At 42.4% G+C, this 20,975-nt stretch overlaps 1 protein-coding gene across 3 annotated transcripts in view; it reads right to left on the reverse strand.

Moving 5' to 3' along the window:
- The window catches only part of MATN2 (matrilin 2), a 171,065-nt gene that overhangs the window by 79,760 nt on the left and 70,330 nt on the right, over positions 1-20,975 (reverse strand). For all 3 annotated transcript variants that reach the window (XM_055546595.1, XM_055546594.1, XM_055546593.1), the window contains one exon: positions 191-313. In XM_055546595.1, coding sequence (XP_055402570.1) covers positions 191-313 — 123 coding nt within the window. The remainder of the gene's footprint in view (positions 1-190; positions 314-20,975) is intronic.

The following is a 20,975-nucleotide window of genomic DNA, read 5'->3' on the forward strand; positions in this document are numbered from 1 at the left end:
GACCCAGACTGGGAACATGCTAAGCTCAGCCACAAACGAAGTCTTTAAAATTCAAATGGTGACTAACAACTAGGACAGAGAACTGGGAGCACTTGGTTGAAAGTCAAAGGAGAGCAACTGGCTACGTGGACTCCCCTCTCGCTTCCCTCCTGGTGTTTCCCCATCAGGCAAGGCTGGACGGGACACTCACGCTCACACCGTTTTCCGTCCGCGGCCAGGGCGTAGCCATTGTAGCACTGGCAGACGAAGGAGCCCAGCAGGTTCACGCAGAGCTGCTCACAGCCATGGTCGTCCGCTGCACACAGATCCTGGACTGGGGCAAAGCGGCATCATTAGAACTTGGCTCAGAAGGAGGTGACTCTTGGCACAGGGCCGTCAATGAGCAACTCGACAGCGCTTGGCAAAATAACTCTTGACTGAAAGCGATATAAGAAATTTTGGAACATTTTGGAAATTTTGGAAAACAGAAAAAAAATAGAAAAGAAAATTCAACTGTAATCTCCCCACCTGCAGTCCTACCATCCAGAGACTACCTCTGTTAATAGTTGGGTGAGTTTCTATGTATGTAAGGGCTTCCCAGGTGGTGTAGTGGTAAAGAATCCGGCTGCCAAGGCAGCAGATGCAAGAGACGGGGGTTCGATCCCTGGCTTGGGAAAATCCCCTGGAGTAGGAAATGGAGTAGGAACCACTCCAGTATTCTTGCCTGGAAAATCCCATGGCTAGCTGAGCCTGGCGGGCTATCGTCCATGGGGTCACAGAGAGACAGATGTGACTGAGCACACACAGCCACTTATGTATACATAAAAGCATATTTTTCAAAGTTGTAATTTTTCTTCTCTATTAAATGCATTAGAAAATTTTAAATTAACATCATTATGTGTATTTTTCTCATGTCAAGGACAGTGATGGACGGTTCTTGAGGATTGAAGTTATCATGAGCAGGTCTTTGTGCTTGTCCGAATCAAGTACCATTCATATTCTCTGAGAACCTAAAGGCTTTGTAATCAGTCTCACCAATGTAGACACCTATGTACATAGTCTCAACAAGACCATTTGGCGCTGTCTTTGACATTTTGCAGAAGCTGGGAGAGAGCACGGTGAAAAGACCTGCTGCTCCACCAAAAACACGGCAGGTCCGGAAGAGCCCCTTATTTTCAAGTCTGTATTGGTCTCTTTGGACATACTTTCTCCCATTCCATTTCTCTATCAGAAGGATGTTTGAAAATCCTTTTTGTGTTCTATTTATGCACCCCAGTAATAAAGGAGGAAAATGGGAAGCCAGAAGAATTTAGGTAGAGATAACAAAGATAGGGGGCTTCCCTGGTGGCTCAGATGGTAAAACGTCTGCCTGCAATGCGGGAGACCCGGGTTCGATTCCTGGGTCGGGAAGATCCCCTGGAGAAGGAAATGGCAATCCACTCCAGCACTCTTGCCTGGAAAATCCCATGGACGGAGGAGCCTGATAGGCTACAGTCCATGGGGTCGCAAAGAGTTGGACACGACTGAGCAACAAAGATAGGGAGAAATCAATGTATGGTCTGAAGTGAAGTGAAGAGAAAGTCATGCAGTCACATCCGACTCTTTGTGACCCCATAGGATTGTAGCCCACCAGGCTCTTCTATGGTGATTAACAATGCTATTCCAGTCAAATATTTATTATGTGCCCACAAGGTGCTGAGCTCTGGCTGTTTATTCCAATGCAATGTAAGAATACACTCACAGTAGAGCATTTACTGCCATAGAACTAAGAATATATCAGAGAATGAAAAGCTTAAAGGCATTTTTAATCCTTCACTGATTCAGTCTCCCCTTTGAAGAAATTGGCTGACGTTATGACAGTATTTCTCAGCAAGGATAATGACTTGGTTTCATAACTAGCTCTTTCAGTGACTTTACCATTCAAGTTCAAGAAAATCAGAGAGCATTAAAGCGATTGAATACATTAAAAAATTTTTCTTCCTCTGGTTAAAAGTTATCACTGCGACAGCTATGGTAAAAACTTAATTCACTAGAAAGTTTGATTTATCCCTGAATACAATGACTACACTTTAATGTAACCTCCTAGGTCTTTGAGTTTTATAGTTTATTACCGTTTTGATAAATGTAAAATATCAAATTGATAAAAAGATAAAAGCTGACATATTTAGCACCTCTATCAAATGCATTAATTTTTTTTTTTAAATAGAAGCTACATCATAAGATTAAAAAACATTTAGGTCTAAAATTCCACAAAGAAGGATTCTGGTTTTAAAATGCTAAAAGAATTATTTTCACTCCTAAATCAATGAAGTAGATGAAAAAATTATAGATGCAAATTCCTCTCTTTACCTATCTTATTTCTATCTTATATTTCCAATTGGGAACTCCAATTGATATTTCCCATGGATCCAGATATAGGGAAAATAACAATAATCAGAAGAAACTTCAGCTCATGCAAAAATCATAGTAAATAATTGAAGAATGACAAAATTTACAGTTAGTTACAAGCCTAAGCCAGAGACAAAATAAAAATCGGAATCATCAGATACTTTTGATTTATTGAATCAACAAAGCACCTACTCTGTCCCAGGCACTGGGGATGCAGTGTGAACCAACAAAGGGGCTCCTGCCATCGCGCAGCTTGTATTCTAAGGGTTAGGAAGGTGAAGTTCTAGGAAGAGCATTTCTGATAAAACCCAGAAGTGGAATTTATCCAAAGAAAACAAAAACACTAATTCAAAAAGATATATGCACCCCTATGTTCATTGCAACATTATTTACAATAGCCAAGATATGGCAGCAACCTAAGTGCCCATCAACAGACGAATGGATAAAGACGTGCTACGTATAGTCAATGAAATGTTACTCGGCCATAGAAAAGAATGGAATTTTGCCATTTATAACAGCATGGATGAACCCTGAGGGTATTAGGCTAAGTGAAATAAATCAGACAGAGAAAGACAAATACTGCATGATCTCACTCATATGTGGAATCTAGAAAACAAGTGAAGTAACATAACAAAACAGAAACAGATTCATGGATACAGAGAACAAACTGGTGGTTGCCAGAAGGTACAGGTTGGGGATACGGATCAGTGAAGGGGATTAAGAGGTACACATTTCCAGCTATTAAATAAATAAGCCACTGGGATGTAATGTACCCATAGAGAATATAATAGGCAATATTGTAACAGCTTAGTACGGTGACAAATCATAACTGGATTTATTGTGGTGATTGTTTCATAATATATACAGTGGAAATGTAAAATACTGAATCACTATGCTGCATACCTGAAACTAAACTAGTGTGTGTGTGTGTGTGTGTGTGTGTGTGTGTGTGTATATATATATATATAGGCTTCCCTTGTGGCTCAGCAATAAAGAATCCGCTTGCAATGAAGGAGACTGCCTGGATTGCAGGAGATACTGGTTCGATCCCTGGGCCAGGAAGATCCCTTGGAGAAGGAATTGGGAACCTATTCCAGTATTCTTGCCTGGGAAATCCCACGGACAGAGGAGCCTGGTGGACTACAATCCATGGGGTCGCAAGAGTCAGATGCAACTTAGTGACTAAACAACCACCACCACCATATATATATGTGTGAGTGGTTCTGACTGAAAGAACAGTGAATGCAAAAGGCGTTCATGTGGGAAAAACTAGCCCCGTTTGAGGCTTGGGAGAGCCAGAGTAGCTATCAGATGCACCCTGCTGCTGTTGCTGCTGCTGCTGCTAAGTCGCTTCAGTCGTGTCCGACTCTGTGCGATCCCAGAGACGGCAGCCCACCAGGCTCCCCCGTCCCTGGGATTCTCCAGGCAAGAACACTGGAGTGGGTTGCCAGATGCACCCTAAATAACTAAAATACAAAACAGAACATGCTAGAAATCCACAAGAGAGGTGCTGCCAATAAAATGGGAGTTCAGAACGGGGATGGATTACAGCCAGCCCAAGCTGGATCAATCAGAAGAGGCTGGCAGGCAAGCAAGAGACACAGAGAAAAGGAAGAGGATCCACCCGGAGCTGAGGGGACAGTAAAGGTGCAGAAGTGGAGGAAAAAGCAGGACAGATAGGGGAGCTGACCCCCTGTTCTGGGAATTCCAAGGGAAGCAGCAGGAGAGGGCATCGGAAGGACAGCTGACACGGGATGGCAGAGGGCCTGGGAGCAGGCTGCCTGGTCTCAACCCTGCTCATCGGGGGACCACTGAGGGTGAACGTCTCAGAAAGGGAGATGGGCCGTTTCCCTGACTTGCGCTGTGGAAGAGTAACTTTGGTGGCATCACAGTCTATTTTAGCTCTGGGAAATGGAAAGGATTTAGTGTACGGATAAATGAAAGCCACTTCTTTGGGAACAAAGTGGTAGTTTTCTGACTTCCATGCCAAAGTAGCTTTGGTTTGCGTGTGTGTGGATGGGAAAATCAACTTCTTGACATGAGGACCTTCCATTATCTGTCAGAGCTGCTGGCCACACCCACCGGTTGTCAGTGCATGTCTGTGCACCTCTGACTTTTCCCTCCTGGCGTGTGTGTGCGTGTATGTGTGCGTGCTCAGTCATTCAGTTGTGTCCAGCTCTTTGTGACCCCATGTACTGAAGCCCGCCAAGTTCCTCTGTCCATGGAATTTTCCAGGCAAGAATATTGGCATGGGATGCTATTTCCTACTCCAGGGGATCTTCCCGATCCAGCGTTGGAACCCACGGCTCCTGCATCGGCAGGTGGATTCTTCATCACTGAACCACCTGGGAAGCCCTTCCTGGCATGTATCACCATGTTAATTACAAAGGCCTTTATGTACTGATGTATGTACTGTGTCTCCCTTGCCAGGCTCCCTAATCAGGAGGGGAGCGTCCCTGCACAAACTCCTGATGATGGACAATGACACCCCATACACTGGAACAACCAACCCCCAAGTCCCAAGCCCATCTCTAAAGGTGGGGGTGGGAACTTCTCCACCTGGGTCCCCCTGCTCAGCTCCCACAGTTGCTTTGCCTCCTCTCTGTGTCCAGCAGGAACCCTGCCTAACAGTGGTTACCAAGGAGGGGTGAGAGTTTCATTTTTTTCTGTTATTTATAATTACCTGTTTTTGAATTTTCTAACAAGAGTTTATACCAAGAGCTTTTATAATAATGAAAAAAAATCAATGTTACAAAAGAACCTCTTTGAAAGAAGCATTTTAAAAGCAGTGAACCCTGCCAATGTAGAAGATGAAAGACACCCAGGTTTGATCCCTGGGTCTGAAGATCCCCTGGAGAAGGAAATGGCAACCCACTCCAGTATTCTTGGCTGGAAAATTCCATGGACAGAGGAGCCTGATGGGCTATGGTTCATAGGGTCACAGAGTCAGACACAACTGAAGCAACTTAGCACACAGAGGTAGTAGCCTGAACTACATCTATCCCTCTGTGCCCAGTTCCCATTTCCATTTGAAATAGGTTGAAAAATGTAGATTGTATGAAAGCAGTGAACCAAGATCTTGAAGCAATAATTATCTGTTTTTGAATTTTCTAACAAAAGTTTATACCAAGAGTTTTTATAATAATGAAAAAAAAATCAAGGGCCGTTTCACCTGACTTGTGCTGTGGAAGACTAAGTTTGGTGGCATCACAGTTTACTTTAGCTCTGCGAAATTGAAAGGATTTAGTGTATAGATAAATGAATAATGTGTCTCCCTTGCCAGGCTCCCTAATCAGGAGGGGAGCATCCCTGCACGAACTCCTGATGGCTGGACAATGACACCCCAGGACACTGGAACAACCAACCCCCAAGTCCCAAGCCTGTGGCCAATTCCCAATCCCAATTGAAATAGGTTGAAAAATGTGGATAAAAGCAGTGAACCAAGATCTTGAAGCAATAACCATTTTTCCCCCAAGATTCCCCCCCCACAGGGTAGGCAGAGAGGTCATGGAGGTGCTCCTTCCTTCCGGGACGGGACAGCCCTGAAGCCCTGCAGGGTCCCATCCGTCAGAGCAGCAGTGCACCCCCTCGATGGCCCATCAGAACTGTGTAGGGGCCTTTGGAAAATACGCCCGGGAGTCAGGCAGCAGGGGCCGGGGTGCAGGCAGCAGTGTCCCCGAAGCTCCCAGATAACCCCAGTGTGCAGCCTGATTGAGACTCATTGAAACTCCCAGGTAAAAAGTCCTCATATTCATCCAGGGAAAGACACAAGAGTCAGCCTTTGTCAGCTGTCTCCAGGCTCAGATTCTTCTTTTAGACAAATCTCGATTTTTTTTTTTTTTTCTTTTGCTGTCCTTGGACCTCTCTCCAAGTGTCTGAAAGACCCTGGACACTACGTGAGGGCGCAGAGTGTGGTAGGAACAGGAGGATCACAGCTTGCATTCCAGAAGAACATCCCACAAACAGCAGGCCTGCCAGCTGGCCTCGGGCCGTTCATACTACTTTTAGAACGTTGGGGATTTATGGCCACTAGTGATCTGTACTGTCCCAAAGGAAACCATTGAGGGATTAATTTAATTAAACAAAGACAAAGGAATAAATACAGACTAGGTTCTGAGAAAACAACTTTGTTGTTTTTCTGGCAGTGGTCGCTTTCATTGGAAACAAATACAGATGTTTTTGGATGATTCTTTATTCTTTAGAAAAACAGCACTTCTTTTTCTCACAGCCTGGGAGGATTTCAGTGAAAGATGATAAAACTGTGGGGGGGAGGGGGTGGAAAGCACTAAATTCAGAGCTCCCATTACCCTTTCAAGCCTTCTCTACCCCATGACTCCCACTCATGACTACTGACTTCAATCTGAAGTCATCTCCTCCAGGAAGCCTTCTCCAGGTTGGTGGGGCTTCGAGTTTTCTTCCTCTGGGCTCCTCAAGCTCTCTACACATGGCTCCACTAGAGCACTCATGCATTTATCCCACAGTATTATCCCACAGTAGGCACTTTGAACTCACAAACCAAAACTTAGTCACAGTATCTATCCCACAGTATTAGAAGGACCTGATCACAAGTCTGACGGCCTCACGGGAAGGTAAGCTGGTGTGACTCAGTTTGATTCCCCAGTGTCCTAGCGCATGGAGTTGGTGCCCCATAAGTGTTCATCTGTTGAAAGAACAATGACAGAGTCCCAACCCCCCTGCCTCCCAACAGGGATGTCCTAGAGTCCTACAATATCTCCTCCACTAGATATGGGGTCCTGGGTCCTGGGAAGATGAGTGAGACGGGAACAAAACTCTTCTCCTTGTCCCCAGCAAGAGATATTCCTCTCCCAGCAGAAGACAGTGACATCAGGGAGCCAGTCTCCAGCTGCAGACACTGGAATCCTCACAACAGCTAAGGAACCAGCCGTCTTGCTGTCTCCCGCATCCCTGGTACCTACCACACTGCCTGGCACATGACAGGGGCTCATCAAGTGCTTGGGAATGGGTGAATGGACCTGAAACACAGGGTTGTCAGGCATTCCTCACTCATCATTCTTACCCAGGCTGTAAGCTCTGAGGGGCACAGGGTAAATCTTGGTGGTTCTCAGGGTACCCCTGATACCACATGCTTCACACAGCAGGTGCTTAGTGGACGTGTGTTGAACTGACTTGACAGTAAGTAGCCAGCCTGGGCACCCCACTCCAGTACTCTTGCCTGGAAAATCCCATGGACGGAGGAGCCTGGTAGGCTGCAGTCCATGGGGTCGCTAAGAGTCGGACACGACTGAGCGACTTCACTTTCACGCATTGGAGAAGGAAATGGCAACCCACTCCAGTGTTCTTGCCTGGAGAATCCCAGGGATGGGGGAGCCAGGTGGGCTGCCATCTCTGGGGTCGCACAGAGTCAGACACGACTGAAGCAACTTAGCAGCAGCAGCAGCAGCCAGCCTGGAGTACTTGGGGGTGGAGGACTCTTATCTGACCACTCCCTGTTAGAGGTCAAGTTCACCATCATGGTTTCCCTTACCACAGTTACAATGTAACACTTAATTTGCAATTGATAATTTAATGTCTACTTCCCCTGCCATTTGAAGCCAGTGTTTGTTCTGTTCAGCCCTCCAGCTCAGCTTGCATGGTGTTTGGCATGTGGTCAATTTTTTAAAATATATTTGAATGACTGAATCCAATCATTCATCAAATTGTTCAAACTGCTAGGAAAACAACAGTGAACGAAACAATTGATCCCTTGATTTCAAAACAATCAATCAATCCCTCTCGCCATGGAGCTGATATTCGAGTGGGAAGCCGGCTCCAACTGACCCACATTGACAGACCATGCCTACCTCTTCCCAACTCAGCATTCAGCAAGGCCAAGTGGGTAGTGTGTAATCAGCCACGGTGGCAGTATTGACACCACAGGGATTGGTGAACATTACAAATTGGGTATTTTCCCCATGGAGATCCGGTTGTTTAACATTTACTGGCATACCATGGACAGCGGCCAGACGTAACATGAACAGCTTAAACCATATATTACTTAGATCTTAGAAGTACTGTGGAACAAAAACAGGACAGAGCAATAGGAGTGTGGAGGGAAGGGAACTTCTGTTTCACACAGTGACAGAAAAGATTACTGTATATCAGGACCTGAGGCAGGTAATATGAAAAAGCAAGGGTCAGGAGGACTAAATCTTGGAGGAGGAGATAAGGGGCAGTTAAGTTTCTTCTTCTTTTTAAAAGAAAATATTTATTTATTTGACTGCACCAGATCTTTCATTGTGGCATGAGGGATCTAGTTCCCTCAGCCAGGATCAAACCTGGGCCCCCTGCATGGGGAGTGCAGAGTCTTAGCCACTGGACCACCAGGGAAGTCCCATGTTTCTTTACACAGGGTACAAGGCAGGCGATCAGATAGGATGAAAAGAATATTGCCTTTGGAGTCAGACCTGGCTTCAGTGAGGTGACCTGTGTGACTTCGCATAAGTGATTTCCGTGAGACTGAATTTTCATAGAGGTTAAATAATTAAGTAGAGAAAACATCTTATTGCAGGGTTAAATGAGATAATATAGATGATAAAGTATCTGAAAGATAGTAGGTACTCAGCAAATATAAGCTTCCTTTTTTCTTGTACTTGGTCATGTCCAATTCTTTGTAGCTCCATGGACTGCAGCCCCTAGGCTACTCTGACCATGAGATTTCCCAGGCAAGAATACTGAAGTAGGTTGCCATTTCCTATGCTAGGGGATCTTCCCGATCCAGGGATCGAACCTGCATTTCTTGCGTCTCCTGCATTGGTGGGTGGGTTCTTTACCACTAGTGCCAAATGTCTTAGTAGAGCAGGCCTAGTTAAGCATGGAGAAGAGGTGACCCCAACCAGATTTTACCTACATCACTATTCTAATACAATATCACTTTATTGGGTGCCTATGAAACCCCCCTCATGTGGACACTAGATTCATATCACTTTAAACCACATCAGTGTATCTGTGGCTAAGTTTTGGTTTGTGAGTTCTAGGCTGACTTCATCTGATACAGCAAAGTAGGCAATTTTGAATTTTACAGCAAAAGATCTCAACAAACTCAAACAATGCCTTGCCAAAGGGCATGTGTTAGTACATGGCTGACAGTCAGCAAAATCTGCTTGCTTCTCTTCCTGGAGAGTTTTAGGAGGGATGTAAACCACATCTGCTCGGTCTCCCCGATGAAATCAATCAGGGAGGATTTGATAACTAAGAGCCCCAGGGCTGTGCTCACATCCATCCCTGGTGTTTCCCCTGAGGCTCACAGGCATTCTAGATTTAAGGGCCCTCCTCCATGTGTGATCTTGAAAGCCTGGCACAGTGCCTCAGCCCGGAGAACTTGGAAAACTTTCATCTGGTTACCCTGGACAAGAAAGAAGCACGGGACAAAGACTGTGGCGGTTGCGGCTGACATCATCCTAGATGAAATAAAAGGGCTTTTACTGACTTTTCAGAATTGTATACAAGCCACATGGCATGCTATTGATACCAGTGGCAGTCTAATTTCTCCTTTAGAGTTAAAGCAAAATGAACACCATTAAAGACATGCTCCACTTTCGTGGTAAAGAACCTGCCTGTAAATGCAGGAGATGTAAGAGACAAGGGTTCGATCTCTGGGTTGGGAAGATCCCCTGGAGGAGGGCATGGCAACCCACTGCAGTATTCTTGCCTGGAGAATCCCATGGACAGAGGAGCCTGGCAGTCTAGGCCTATGGGTCACACAGAGTCAGACACGAGTGAAGTGACTTAGTACACACACATGCTGCTATTGAGCCTGAGATGGAGAAATCAGAAATTATTTATTACAGGAAGAGAGAAGAGGAATGTATTATTAGAGCTGCTATTTCTCTCCGCTGGGAAACAATGGGATCTCTGCCTGTTCCAACCCGAAAGCTCACTTGGAGCTAAGGCTCCGCAAAAGCCTGAGAAACCCAAGCCTGCATTTTTAGGGACTATCCCCCTTCTTTCATTATGTCTTCTGAAAGCCTAATCGTATTTTGACAGCTGCAGTTTGAATTTAAAGACTTTCAGCAGTTAATGTGAGTCATCAGCCTTGTGCTTCCACGCTGGAAGAAACAAAAGCAAGCCAATGTCACCCACAAAAACAAACCTGTCCTTTCAGGCAAAGTCCAGCTGTGCCTTGCTCGCATCTCTCCTCCCCCAAAGCTTCATGCTTTTTCAATCAGTTATCCTATTCACGAACTGAGATTTTAGTTTCCGTTTGAGAGGGGAAAAAGAGGAGGAGCCCCGAAACAAAGCCTGAAAACATAAGTGTATCTGACCGAATAGGGTTGATCAAAATCAGAAATAAGCGTGAACGAATAAGGCCCTAGTCTTGCTGAGCGCTTTGCAATTTCTAAACGGCTGTCAATCACAGCATCCCATTCTCATTATGAACTCCCTATGGAGCAGCCAACTCTCAGGGAGTGATCCAGCTTAAAATAGCTGGATCAGTGGTTTTCAAACTCGAGTTTAAGATCAGAATTCCCAGGAGGGCTTGTTAAAACACATCCTTCTTTGCCACACCCCTAGAGTCCCTGATTCAGTAGGTGTGGAAATTTACATTCCTAACAAGCCCCTGCTCCTGCCCCCACAAAGCCGCCTGCTTGTGTGCGCGTGCGCAGTCTGCTCCTTCTTGCACTTGGTCTGCACTCTGCGGGCTGCCCCAAAGCTGAGACCCTGACCTCCTCTTTCTGCACTCCCTTTCTCCCTCCAAAATTCCATGCATTTTTAGGGCCAATGACCACCCCAAGCATATCCAGCCAGGCATTTTCCTTGAACTCTAACCCCCATCTCCAGCTGCACCCAACCACTTGTGTGGGCTCTTGCCCAGACTCACTCTTGCTTTCCCCAGCAAAACCAGGTTTCCTCTCTGATAACTGAAGTTATCAAACACCCCTCACCCACCATTCCCCATCTTAGGTCATAAACTCTTCCCCTGGGTGGGGATTATTGCTATGATCTAATTAATTCCACGGGCATAAGAGACATAAGCACTGAATTGATTGAACTGATTTGAATTGTAAACTGATTGCATCGTCCACCTTCTGCTCTGCACGTGCAGAGCACCAGGGAAGCCAAGATCTGAGTGTTCCTTGGATCTCCAACATATGGGAGACACACTTATTTCTCTCCCACACCCCACCAGAGTGTCTAGCCCATAGAGGGGAATGAATAAGTACTGAATGAATAAATGAACGAGTGAGTGGATAGGTAGATGGTACTTCTGCACCCATTCTCTACCTAAATCTAATACTATATTATGTATTACTGCCAAGGTCAATGTACTAACATGTGGTTTTCCCTCTGACACCCTGTATTCAGCCCCTCTATCCACCAAAGACCGAAGCCAGAAGTCAGCTTGAGAAATCAAATCACCCCATAATCTGTCCCAGCTTAAATTCCTTTTCTCATCCCCCACTAATGCCCCAAACATGCTCTTTGAAACAGTCTGTTCTACTTAGCATCCTCCAAAGACCACAAGCCCTGAGGTTCTCTCCTCTTCTTTGACTTGCTAGAAAAACCCTTCCTCCTCAACCCCTGATTGTTCCATGACTCGCTGATCTCTTCTCTTGCAGCCTTCTGTCTCAGTACTACTTACCTTCCAAAACCACATTGTTCTGTGTGAATGTGTGTGTCTATATAAACTATACCATAAACTACACATATTTAATATATACAGTCTGATAAATTTGACATAGCAACATATCACCATAATCAAGATAACATACCCATCACGTCCAGATCCCCAGTTTCCTAGTTGCCATTGGTAACCCCTCCACCTGCCCCATCCCTCCCCCTGGTCCCAGGCAGCCACTCATCTGCTGATCTGTATCACACAGATTAGTTACCATTTTCTAAAATTTCATATAATGGAATCCTGCAATATGTACTCTTTTTCTGGTCTTGTTTCTTTCATTCAGCAGGGCTATTTTGACATTCATCCAGCCTGCTGCATGTGTCAATGTGCTGTGCTCATTCGCTCAGTCGTGTCTGACTCTTTGCGGCGACCCCATGGACTGTAGCCTGCCAGGTTCCTCTGTCCATGGAATTTTCCAGGCAAGAATACTGAAGTGGGTTGCCATTTCCTTCTCCAACATGTGTCAGTAGTTCATTCTTTTCATTGCCTGGTAGTATTACATTGTATACATATCTCACAATTTGTTATCAGTTCACCTGTTGATGATTTGAATTGTTTTGATTTGATTTCAGTTTCCAGTTTTAGCTTATTACAAGTAGACATTTGTGCTCAAATCTTGGTTTGAACATAAACTTTAATTTCTTTTGAGTAAATACATAAGGGTGGAATGATTTGATATCATTGTAAGTACATATTTAATTTTGTAAGAAACTTCTAATCTGTTTTCCAAAGTGGTTGAACCATTTTATCTTCCTACCAGGAAAAATGATGATTCTGTTTCCAACTTTGCCATTACTTGACATGGGCAATACTTTAAAATGTATTCAATCTAGTGGAAGTAGAGTGGGGGCATCTTGTTTTGGCTTTAATTTGTATTTTCCTAGTGACTAATAAGGTTGAGCATCTCTTATTTATATATCTTCTTTGGTTTAGTGTCTATTAAAATCTTTTGCCCATTTTGACTGGGCTGTTTATTTTCCTATTATAGAGTTATAAGAATTCTTTATAAATTCTAAGGTCCTTTGTTGGATATATTTAATTTCAGTCTGCGATTTGCCTTTTGAGTTTAGTAGCAGTGTATTTTGCAGAGCAAATATTTTAATTTTGATAATGTTCAATTTACTGAGTTTCTCTTTTGTGTTCTGTGCCCTATTTAAAAAATCCTTGCCAAACCCAGGGTCATCCATTTTTCCCCTACATTTTAATCTAGACATTTATATGTTTCTCCTTTATATTAACATTTAAAATCAGTTTTAAATAAATTTTTGTATATGGTATGAGGTAAGGGTCAAGGTCCATTTTTTTACACACGGCAATCCAATTGATGTAACACCATTAGTTGATGACATTATTCTTTTCCAATGAATTTCCTTGGCAATTGTCAAAAGTCATTCCACCATAAATGTGCGGGTCTATTTCTGGACTGGATTCTGTGCCAGTGATGTCCACTGTTACATGACTACCACACTGCTCTGATTACAACTTTATAGTCAGTCTTAAGATAATTTGATCCCTCCAACTTTATTTTTCTCAAAGTTGTACTTGATTCTCATTATCTGCAGATTCCACACGTGCCAATTTACCTGCTCTATAAAATGTACTGGGCACCTAGAATCGATACTTGAGCATTTCGTGGTCGTTCGTGGATCGTGCAGAGTGCTGAAACTGTCAAGCCGCTGCACTTGCCTAGTGAAAGTCAAACAGACAGTGCTCTGCCTTCTTGTTTTGGGGCTCATGCTATAAGCAAATATCGTTTTTGTGCTCTGTTTAAAGCCATAATTTTAGAATTTTTGTGCTGTCTGTTGGTGACTTCACTGTTTAAAACGGCCCCTACGAGTAGTGTTGAAGCTCTGTCTGGTGTCCCTAAGGCAAGAAGGCCATGATGTGCCTCAGGGAGGAAAGATGTGAGATGAGCTTCATTCAGGCATGAGCGATAGTGCTGTCGGCTGTAAGTTCAAGGTTAATAAACCAACAATATACACTCGATCGAAGTTGTGTCGTGAAGTCACTCAGTTGTGTCCGACTCTTTGTGACCCCGTGGACTGTAGCCCACCAGGCTCCTCCATCCATGGAATTTTCTAGGCAAGAGTACTGGAGTGGGTTGCCATTTCCTTCTCCAAGGGATCTTCCCAACCCAGAGATCCAACCCGGGTCTCCCGCATTGCGGGCAGACGCTTTACCGTCTGAGCCACCAGGGAATTACTAAGGTGTCTTTAAACAGAAACACCCCTAAAATAAGGTTCTGTATTGATTTGTGAAATATTGTGGCCAGAGGCTTGCAGGAAACTAACCCTATATTTCCCCTAGGAACTATAATCCATTAACCACTAGTTCAGTGTTCACAGAGACTTACAAACCATAACTATTGTGAGTAATAAGAATTGATTGTATTTGACTATTCAATTGTTTTTTTTTTAATTTTCATTTATATTTTAGAATCAGGTCATCAGTTTCTACTCAAAAATGTCTGCTAGGATTTTGATAGGGATTGCTTTGAATCTATAGATCATTTTAGAAAGGATTGACATTTAAGCAATAGTAAGTCTTCTATTTGATGATTTGCTGATCTTTCCATTTCTTTAGGTCTTCTTTAATTACTGCACACATCATTTGTATTTGTCAACGTATAGATCATGTCATGTTTTGCTAATTTATCTCTAATTTCTATATTTCTTATACTAGTGTAAAAGTTTTTAAATGTCTATTTCAGATTTTTGTTGCAGAACATAATAATGAGAGAATAGCATTGAAACATGTATATTATCATATGTGACACAGATCTCCAGTCCAGGTTCGATGCATGAGACAAGGTGCTCAGGGCTGGTGCACCGGGATTACCCTGAGGGATGGGATGGGGAGGGAGGTGGGAGGGGGGCTCAGGATGGGGAACACATGTACACCCATGGCTGATTCATGTCAGTGTATGGCAAAAACCACTACAATATTGTAAAGTAATTAGCCTCCAATTAAAATAAATAAATAAATGAAATACAATCAAATAATTTTGTATATTGACTTTTTATCTTGCAACCTTGCTGAATTCATTAATAAATTTTAGAGATTTTTTGAAGATTCTATTAGCTTTTCTACATATGCAGTCAAATAGCCTGTAAGAACAGTTTTACTTTTTCCTTTCCAATCTGTATTAATTTCTAATTTCTTTTTATTTCATTATTATATCAATTAAAACATCCAGTCCAACATTGAATGGAAGTATGGCAATGGACATACTTTTTTGTTCCTTATCTTAAAAGGAAAGCACTTAGTCTTTTACTCTTGGGTATGATGTTAACTCTTGTTGTTGTTCAGTCACTCCATCATGTCTGACTCTTTGTGACCACATGGACTGTAGCACGCCAGGCTTCCCTGTCCTTCACTATCTCCTGGGGTTTGTTCAAACTCATGTCCACTGAGGTGATGATACCATCCAAACATCTCATCCTCTGTTGCCCCCTTCCCTTCCTGACCTCAATCTTTTCCAGCATCATGATATTTTCCAAGATGTTAACTTTAGATCTTTTCATATATGCTCTTTATCAGGTTGAGGAAGTTCCCTTTTATTCCTAGTTTATTGAGAGTTTTTTATCATGAATGAACATTGGGTATTGGCCAATGCTTTTTGGACATCTATTGAAATGATCTTGTGATTTTACATTTTTTTAGGCTATTAATATGGTAAATTAAATTATATTAATTTTTATTGACATATAATCAATATTGTGTAAGTATAGTCAATATGTACAAGTATACAATATAGTGATTCACAATTTTTAAAGTTATAAAATATTGGTTATATTCTCTGTGTTGTGCGATATATCCTTGCAGTTTATTTTATACACAATAGTTTGTATCCCTTAATCTCCTATCCCTATTTACCCCTCCCCTTCCCCTCACCCCATGGGTAACCACTAATTTGTTCTTTATACCTGTGAGTCTGTTTCTTTTCTTATTATAGTCACTAGTTTGTTGTATATTTTTAGATTCCACATATCAGTGATATCATCCAGTATTTGTCTTTCTCTGTCTGGCTTATTTCACTTAACATAAAACCCTCCAGGTCCATTCATGTTGTTGCAAATGATAAGATTTAATCCTTTTTACGGCTGAGAAGTATTCCATTGTATATGTATACCACATTTTCTTTATTCATTCATCTGCTGATGAACACTTAGGTTGCCTCCATACCTTGGCAACTGTAAATACTGCTGCTATGAAATACAGACTGCATATATCTTTTTGAATTAGTATTTTTGTTTCTTTTGAATATACACCCAGGAGTGGAATTGCTGGATCATATATAGTTCTGTTTCTAGTTTTGTGAGAACCCTCTATACTGTTTTCCACAGTGGCTACACAAACAGGATTCCTTTTCCCCCACATCCTCACCAGCGTTTATTATTTGTGGGGTTTTTTTCTTTTTCTTTTTTGATGATAGACATTCTGACATATATGAGGTGATATCTCAATGTGAATTTGACTTACAATTCCCTGATGATTAGCAATGTTGGGCATCTTTTCATGTGCCTGTATGCCATCTGCCTGTCCTCTTTGGAAAAATGGCTATTCAGGTCTGTCCATCTTTTTTTTTCAGTTCAGTTGTTTGTTTGTTTTGATGTTGAGTTGCATGTTTATGTATTTTAGATAGTAACCCCTTATCAGTCATATCATTTGCAAATATTTACTCCCATTCTGAAGGTTGTCTTTTTGTTCTGTCTTTTCTTTAACTGTACAAAACTTTTAAGCTTAATTAGATCCCATTTGTTTGTTTTTGCTTTTATATTCTTTACTTTAGGAGATAGAGCCCCCCACCCCAAAAAAAATTGCTATGATTTATGTTCTGCCTATGTTTTCCTCTAGGAGTAGTTCTGAACTAACATTTAGGTCTTTAATCCATTTTGCATTTATTTTTGTATGCTGTGTTAGAGAATGTTTTAATTTCATTCTTTTACATGTAGATGTCCAGTTTTCCAGCACCACTTAGAAGAAACTCTTTTTTCTCCACTGTATATTCTTATCTCTTCTGTCATAGATTAATTGACCATAAGTACATGGCTTTATTTCTGGACTATCTATTCTGTTCCATCAGTCTGTGAGGTTTGCGTGTGTGTCTGAGAGAGAGAGAGAGAGAGATTACATACTGTTTTAATTACTATAGCTTTGTAACATAGTCTTAAACCAGGGAGTACAATTCTTCGTTATTTTCTTCTTTTTCAAGATTGTTTGACTATTGATGGTCTTTTGTGTTTCTATACAAATTTTAAAATTATTTATTTTAGTTCTATTTAAAAAATGCCATTGGTATTTTAATAGGAATTGCATTGAGTCTGTAAATTGCCTTGAATAGTATGGTTATTTTAACATTAATTCTTCCAATCCGAGAACATAGTATATCTTTCCATCTATGTGTGTCATCTTCAACTTTTTTTTTTTTTTTTTTTTGCTGTGCCACATGCACGTGGGATCCTACTTCCATAACAAGAGACTGAACCTGCACCCTCTGCAGTAAGGTGCAAAGTCTTAACCACTAGACTGCTAAGGAACTTCCTATCTTTAATTTCTTTAATCAGTGTCTTATAGTTTCCAAGTACAGGTCTTTTACATCCTTAACTAGGTTTATTCCTAGGCATTTTATTCTTTTTGATGCAATGGTAAATGGGCTTTTCCCTTAATTTCTCTTTCTGATATTTTGTTGTTAGTGTATAGAAACGCAACAGATTTCTGTATATTAATTTTGTGTCCTGCAACTTCACCAACTTTGTTAATGCGTTCTAGCAGTTTTCTAGTGGCATGCTTACAATTTTTTTATGTATAGTATCAGTCATATATTAATTGATTTTTTACAAACCTCATTTATTTGTTTTTGGCTGTAGTGGGTCTTTGTTGCTGCACAGGCTTTTCTCTAATTGTGGTGAGTGGGACTACTCTCTAGTTGCGGTGCTCGGGCTTCTCATTGCACCGGCTTATCTTGTTGCGGAACATGGGCACTAGGGCATGTGAGCTTCAGTCGTTTCAGTACGTGGGCTCAGTAGTTGCACCTCTTGGGCTCTAGAGCACAGGATTAATAGTTGTGCACACAGGCTTAGTTGCTCTGTGGTACATGGGGTCTTCCAGATCAAGGATGGAACCCACATCTCCTGCATTGGCAGGTGGATTCTTTACCACTTACCAGCCAGGGAAGCCTTATTTATTGATTTTTGAATGGTAACCTTGAATGTTGGAGAAGGCAATGGCACCCCACTCCAGTACTCTTGCCTGGAAAATCCCATGGACGGAGGAGCCTGGTAGGCTGCAGTCCATGGGGTCGCTAAGAGTCGGACACGACTGAGTGACTTCATTTTCACTTTCATGCATTGGAGAAGGAAATGGCAACCCACTCCAGTGTTCTTGCCTGGAGAATCCCAGGGACAGAGGAGCCTGATGGGCTGCTGTCTATGGGGTCACACAGAGTCGGACACGACTGAAGTGACTTAGCAGCAGCAGCAGCAACCTTGAATGTTAAACCAATGCTTGTGCTAAATCCTACTTGGTCTTGATTACATTATATATATGGATTCTATTTGAGAGTTTTAAAAAATTTTTTTCATTCACATTCATGAGGAATGCTGGTTATTGCTTTATTTTCTGTTTTTAATAATGTGGCTGTTTCTCTGTCACATCAAAGGGATCATGTCCTTTGATTAAACTGTAATATAAAAGCTATTAAATTGCTTATATAACTTGGGAAAATAATCTCAGGAACATATCTGAACCATAAAACTGTAAAATCCATTTGATATGTTTCTTGAGAAAAAATGAGAAAGCTGGACAAGATAATTTACATTTTCTTGCCAAGTGAAGTTTTCTAAGTGTTGCATTTTCATTATTCTTCCAGACAGATTAAATATTCCAGAAGGGAGATAAAAAAGGGAAAATTCCTTATTTTTTAAAAATAAACAAGATAAAGTTTTTTCTTGTTAGTGGGAAAAGAATTCAAGGGTAGGGGAATGGTGGAGGAAAAGAGATATATGAAGACTGGCTCACTTCATGAGGATTCCAACTCCCCCTCACATTTTTAAATGGGGAAAGAGAAGAACATAAACTTCTATTGAGCCCATATGGGTTATGAACTTGGTAATGCTTTTATGTATATCTTACGGCTTTGGATGGGGAAGACTTTTTGGAGGACTGAAGACTCTTACAGTGTTGCCTCCTGTCATTCCAAATAGTTCATATGGTATGGGCAAAATGCTAAAGGTAAAATTATTTAATGTACTTGATCTCATCTTTAAATAAAGGGGCATATTTTGAGACACTGACCAACTGATGTCCAAAAGAGGGTTGTTTGGACAATGAAGAGACCCAAATCCAGGTCATCTAAAGATGTGTCCATGCCTCCCCTGAAAAAGAGAAAATTAAATGAGGTGGGTGATTACATTCTTCAATAATCAAAGGGCTTCTCTTTTTAGCTGGAAAAGGAAATAAACTTTTTAGTATATGGCTTCAGTTGGCCATATACTTCAGTGTATGATCCTTCAGAAATAGGATCAAAGGTGGGAATTATATATAAAGAGTAGGATTTCAGCTCAACCACTGACCCAAGCTACCTTGGAGGTGGGATACAGGTGCTTTGTAATGATCTGCGTTCCAGATGGGTGATGATGGATGGATAGGCACCATCACTCTGGGACACCAGGGAGAAACAGAATTCCTGGGCTAAGGGGGAGAGGACGCCAACAGTCTGATAGACAAGGTCTGTTTCCACTTGAAGAACCTATGACTCAGCAATGTCTGCCTCCTCTCTCCACACAGGCAGGGTATGACTAGAAAATGGCAGCTATAGCGTGTGTGTATGTGTGTGTTTGAAGGCCATCGCCTCTCACAATCATCCTGTACATGATAGAATCACAGGAGTTAGTAATGAACTTGTGGGAATGACAGTCATTTGAATGTCAGACGTGGTGAACTGGTTCTAGTCTCCTCTGAGATCAGTGAGTGCTCTGAACCTGCCTGCCCTCTTGGGCTTGGAGGAGAGTCTCTGGCTTAAGGACTGCTTGCCACCTCAGGTATCACGGGAGAAGCGACGCTGGCAAGCATCGAATGGTGGGCAACACCCAGGACTATGCGGTTCATGTAACAGGATTTGGGTTCTGGCTTGGTCTCATTACTAGCCCTATGACCTCAAGTAAATTGTCTAACCTTTCTGGCACCTTAATTTTCCTTATCTGTAAGATAAAACGCTAAACCTACTTTAAGAGCTTGATGTCAGAATTAATGAGATAACAAATATAAAACACTCAGGAGAGCTCCTGGCACACAGTATAAACACTTAGTAAGTGATTATAGTTAGTCCTGACCTTGTTTGTAGCATACTGGGCTAAGCAGGGGCTGCAGTTATCTTGGTCATTTATTTGACTTCTATGCAAGAATGTAACTTCAAGAGAGCAGGAATATTGATGTTTTAGGCACTATTTCATTTCTAGAAGGTTCCCCCACCCCTGGCTTTTTTCATGCTGCATAGCTTGCAGGATCTTAGTTCCCTGACCAGGGATCAAACCCATGCCCACTGAAGTGGAAGTGTAGAGTCTTAACCACTGGACTTCCAGGACCTCCCAGGGCCTGGCACATCTTAAAGGCTCAAAGCTGGAAAGGGCTGTGTCTCATTCCTCTCCAGGCCCAGAGAGTTCCTCTCTGTGTTGGCGGAGAGCAGCCCAGAAACAGAGGTCAGGGTGTGGCCCAGACTTCCCTCGGCACAACTGTGAACTGTCCACCAGACCAAACTCAGGGGCTGACAAGGATCAGTTGATGGTTTGTCACCACCCTTCCCATCTTATGGGTAAGGAAGCTGAGTCAGGGAGTTTAAATCATCAGCTCAGGGTGACATACAGCTAGAATGTCAGGGTTGAAACCGACAGGGTTGAATGTCAGGGTCCGCAGACTCTGAAGGCCTTGATCTTTCCACAAGGCCCCTGGTGTACAATTTCAGGTGTGC

This window comes from Bubalus kerabau, chromosome 14 (genome assembly GCF_029407905.1).
Source record: "Bubalus kerabau isolate K-KA32 ecotype Philippines breed swamp buffalo chromosome 14, PCC_UOA_SB_1v2, whole genome shotgun sequence".
Taxonomy (NCBI): Eukaryota; Metazoa; Chordata; class Mammalia; order Artiodactyla; family Bovidae; genus Bubalus; species Bubalus kerabau.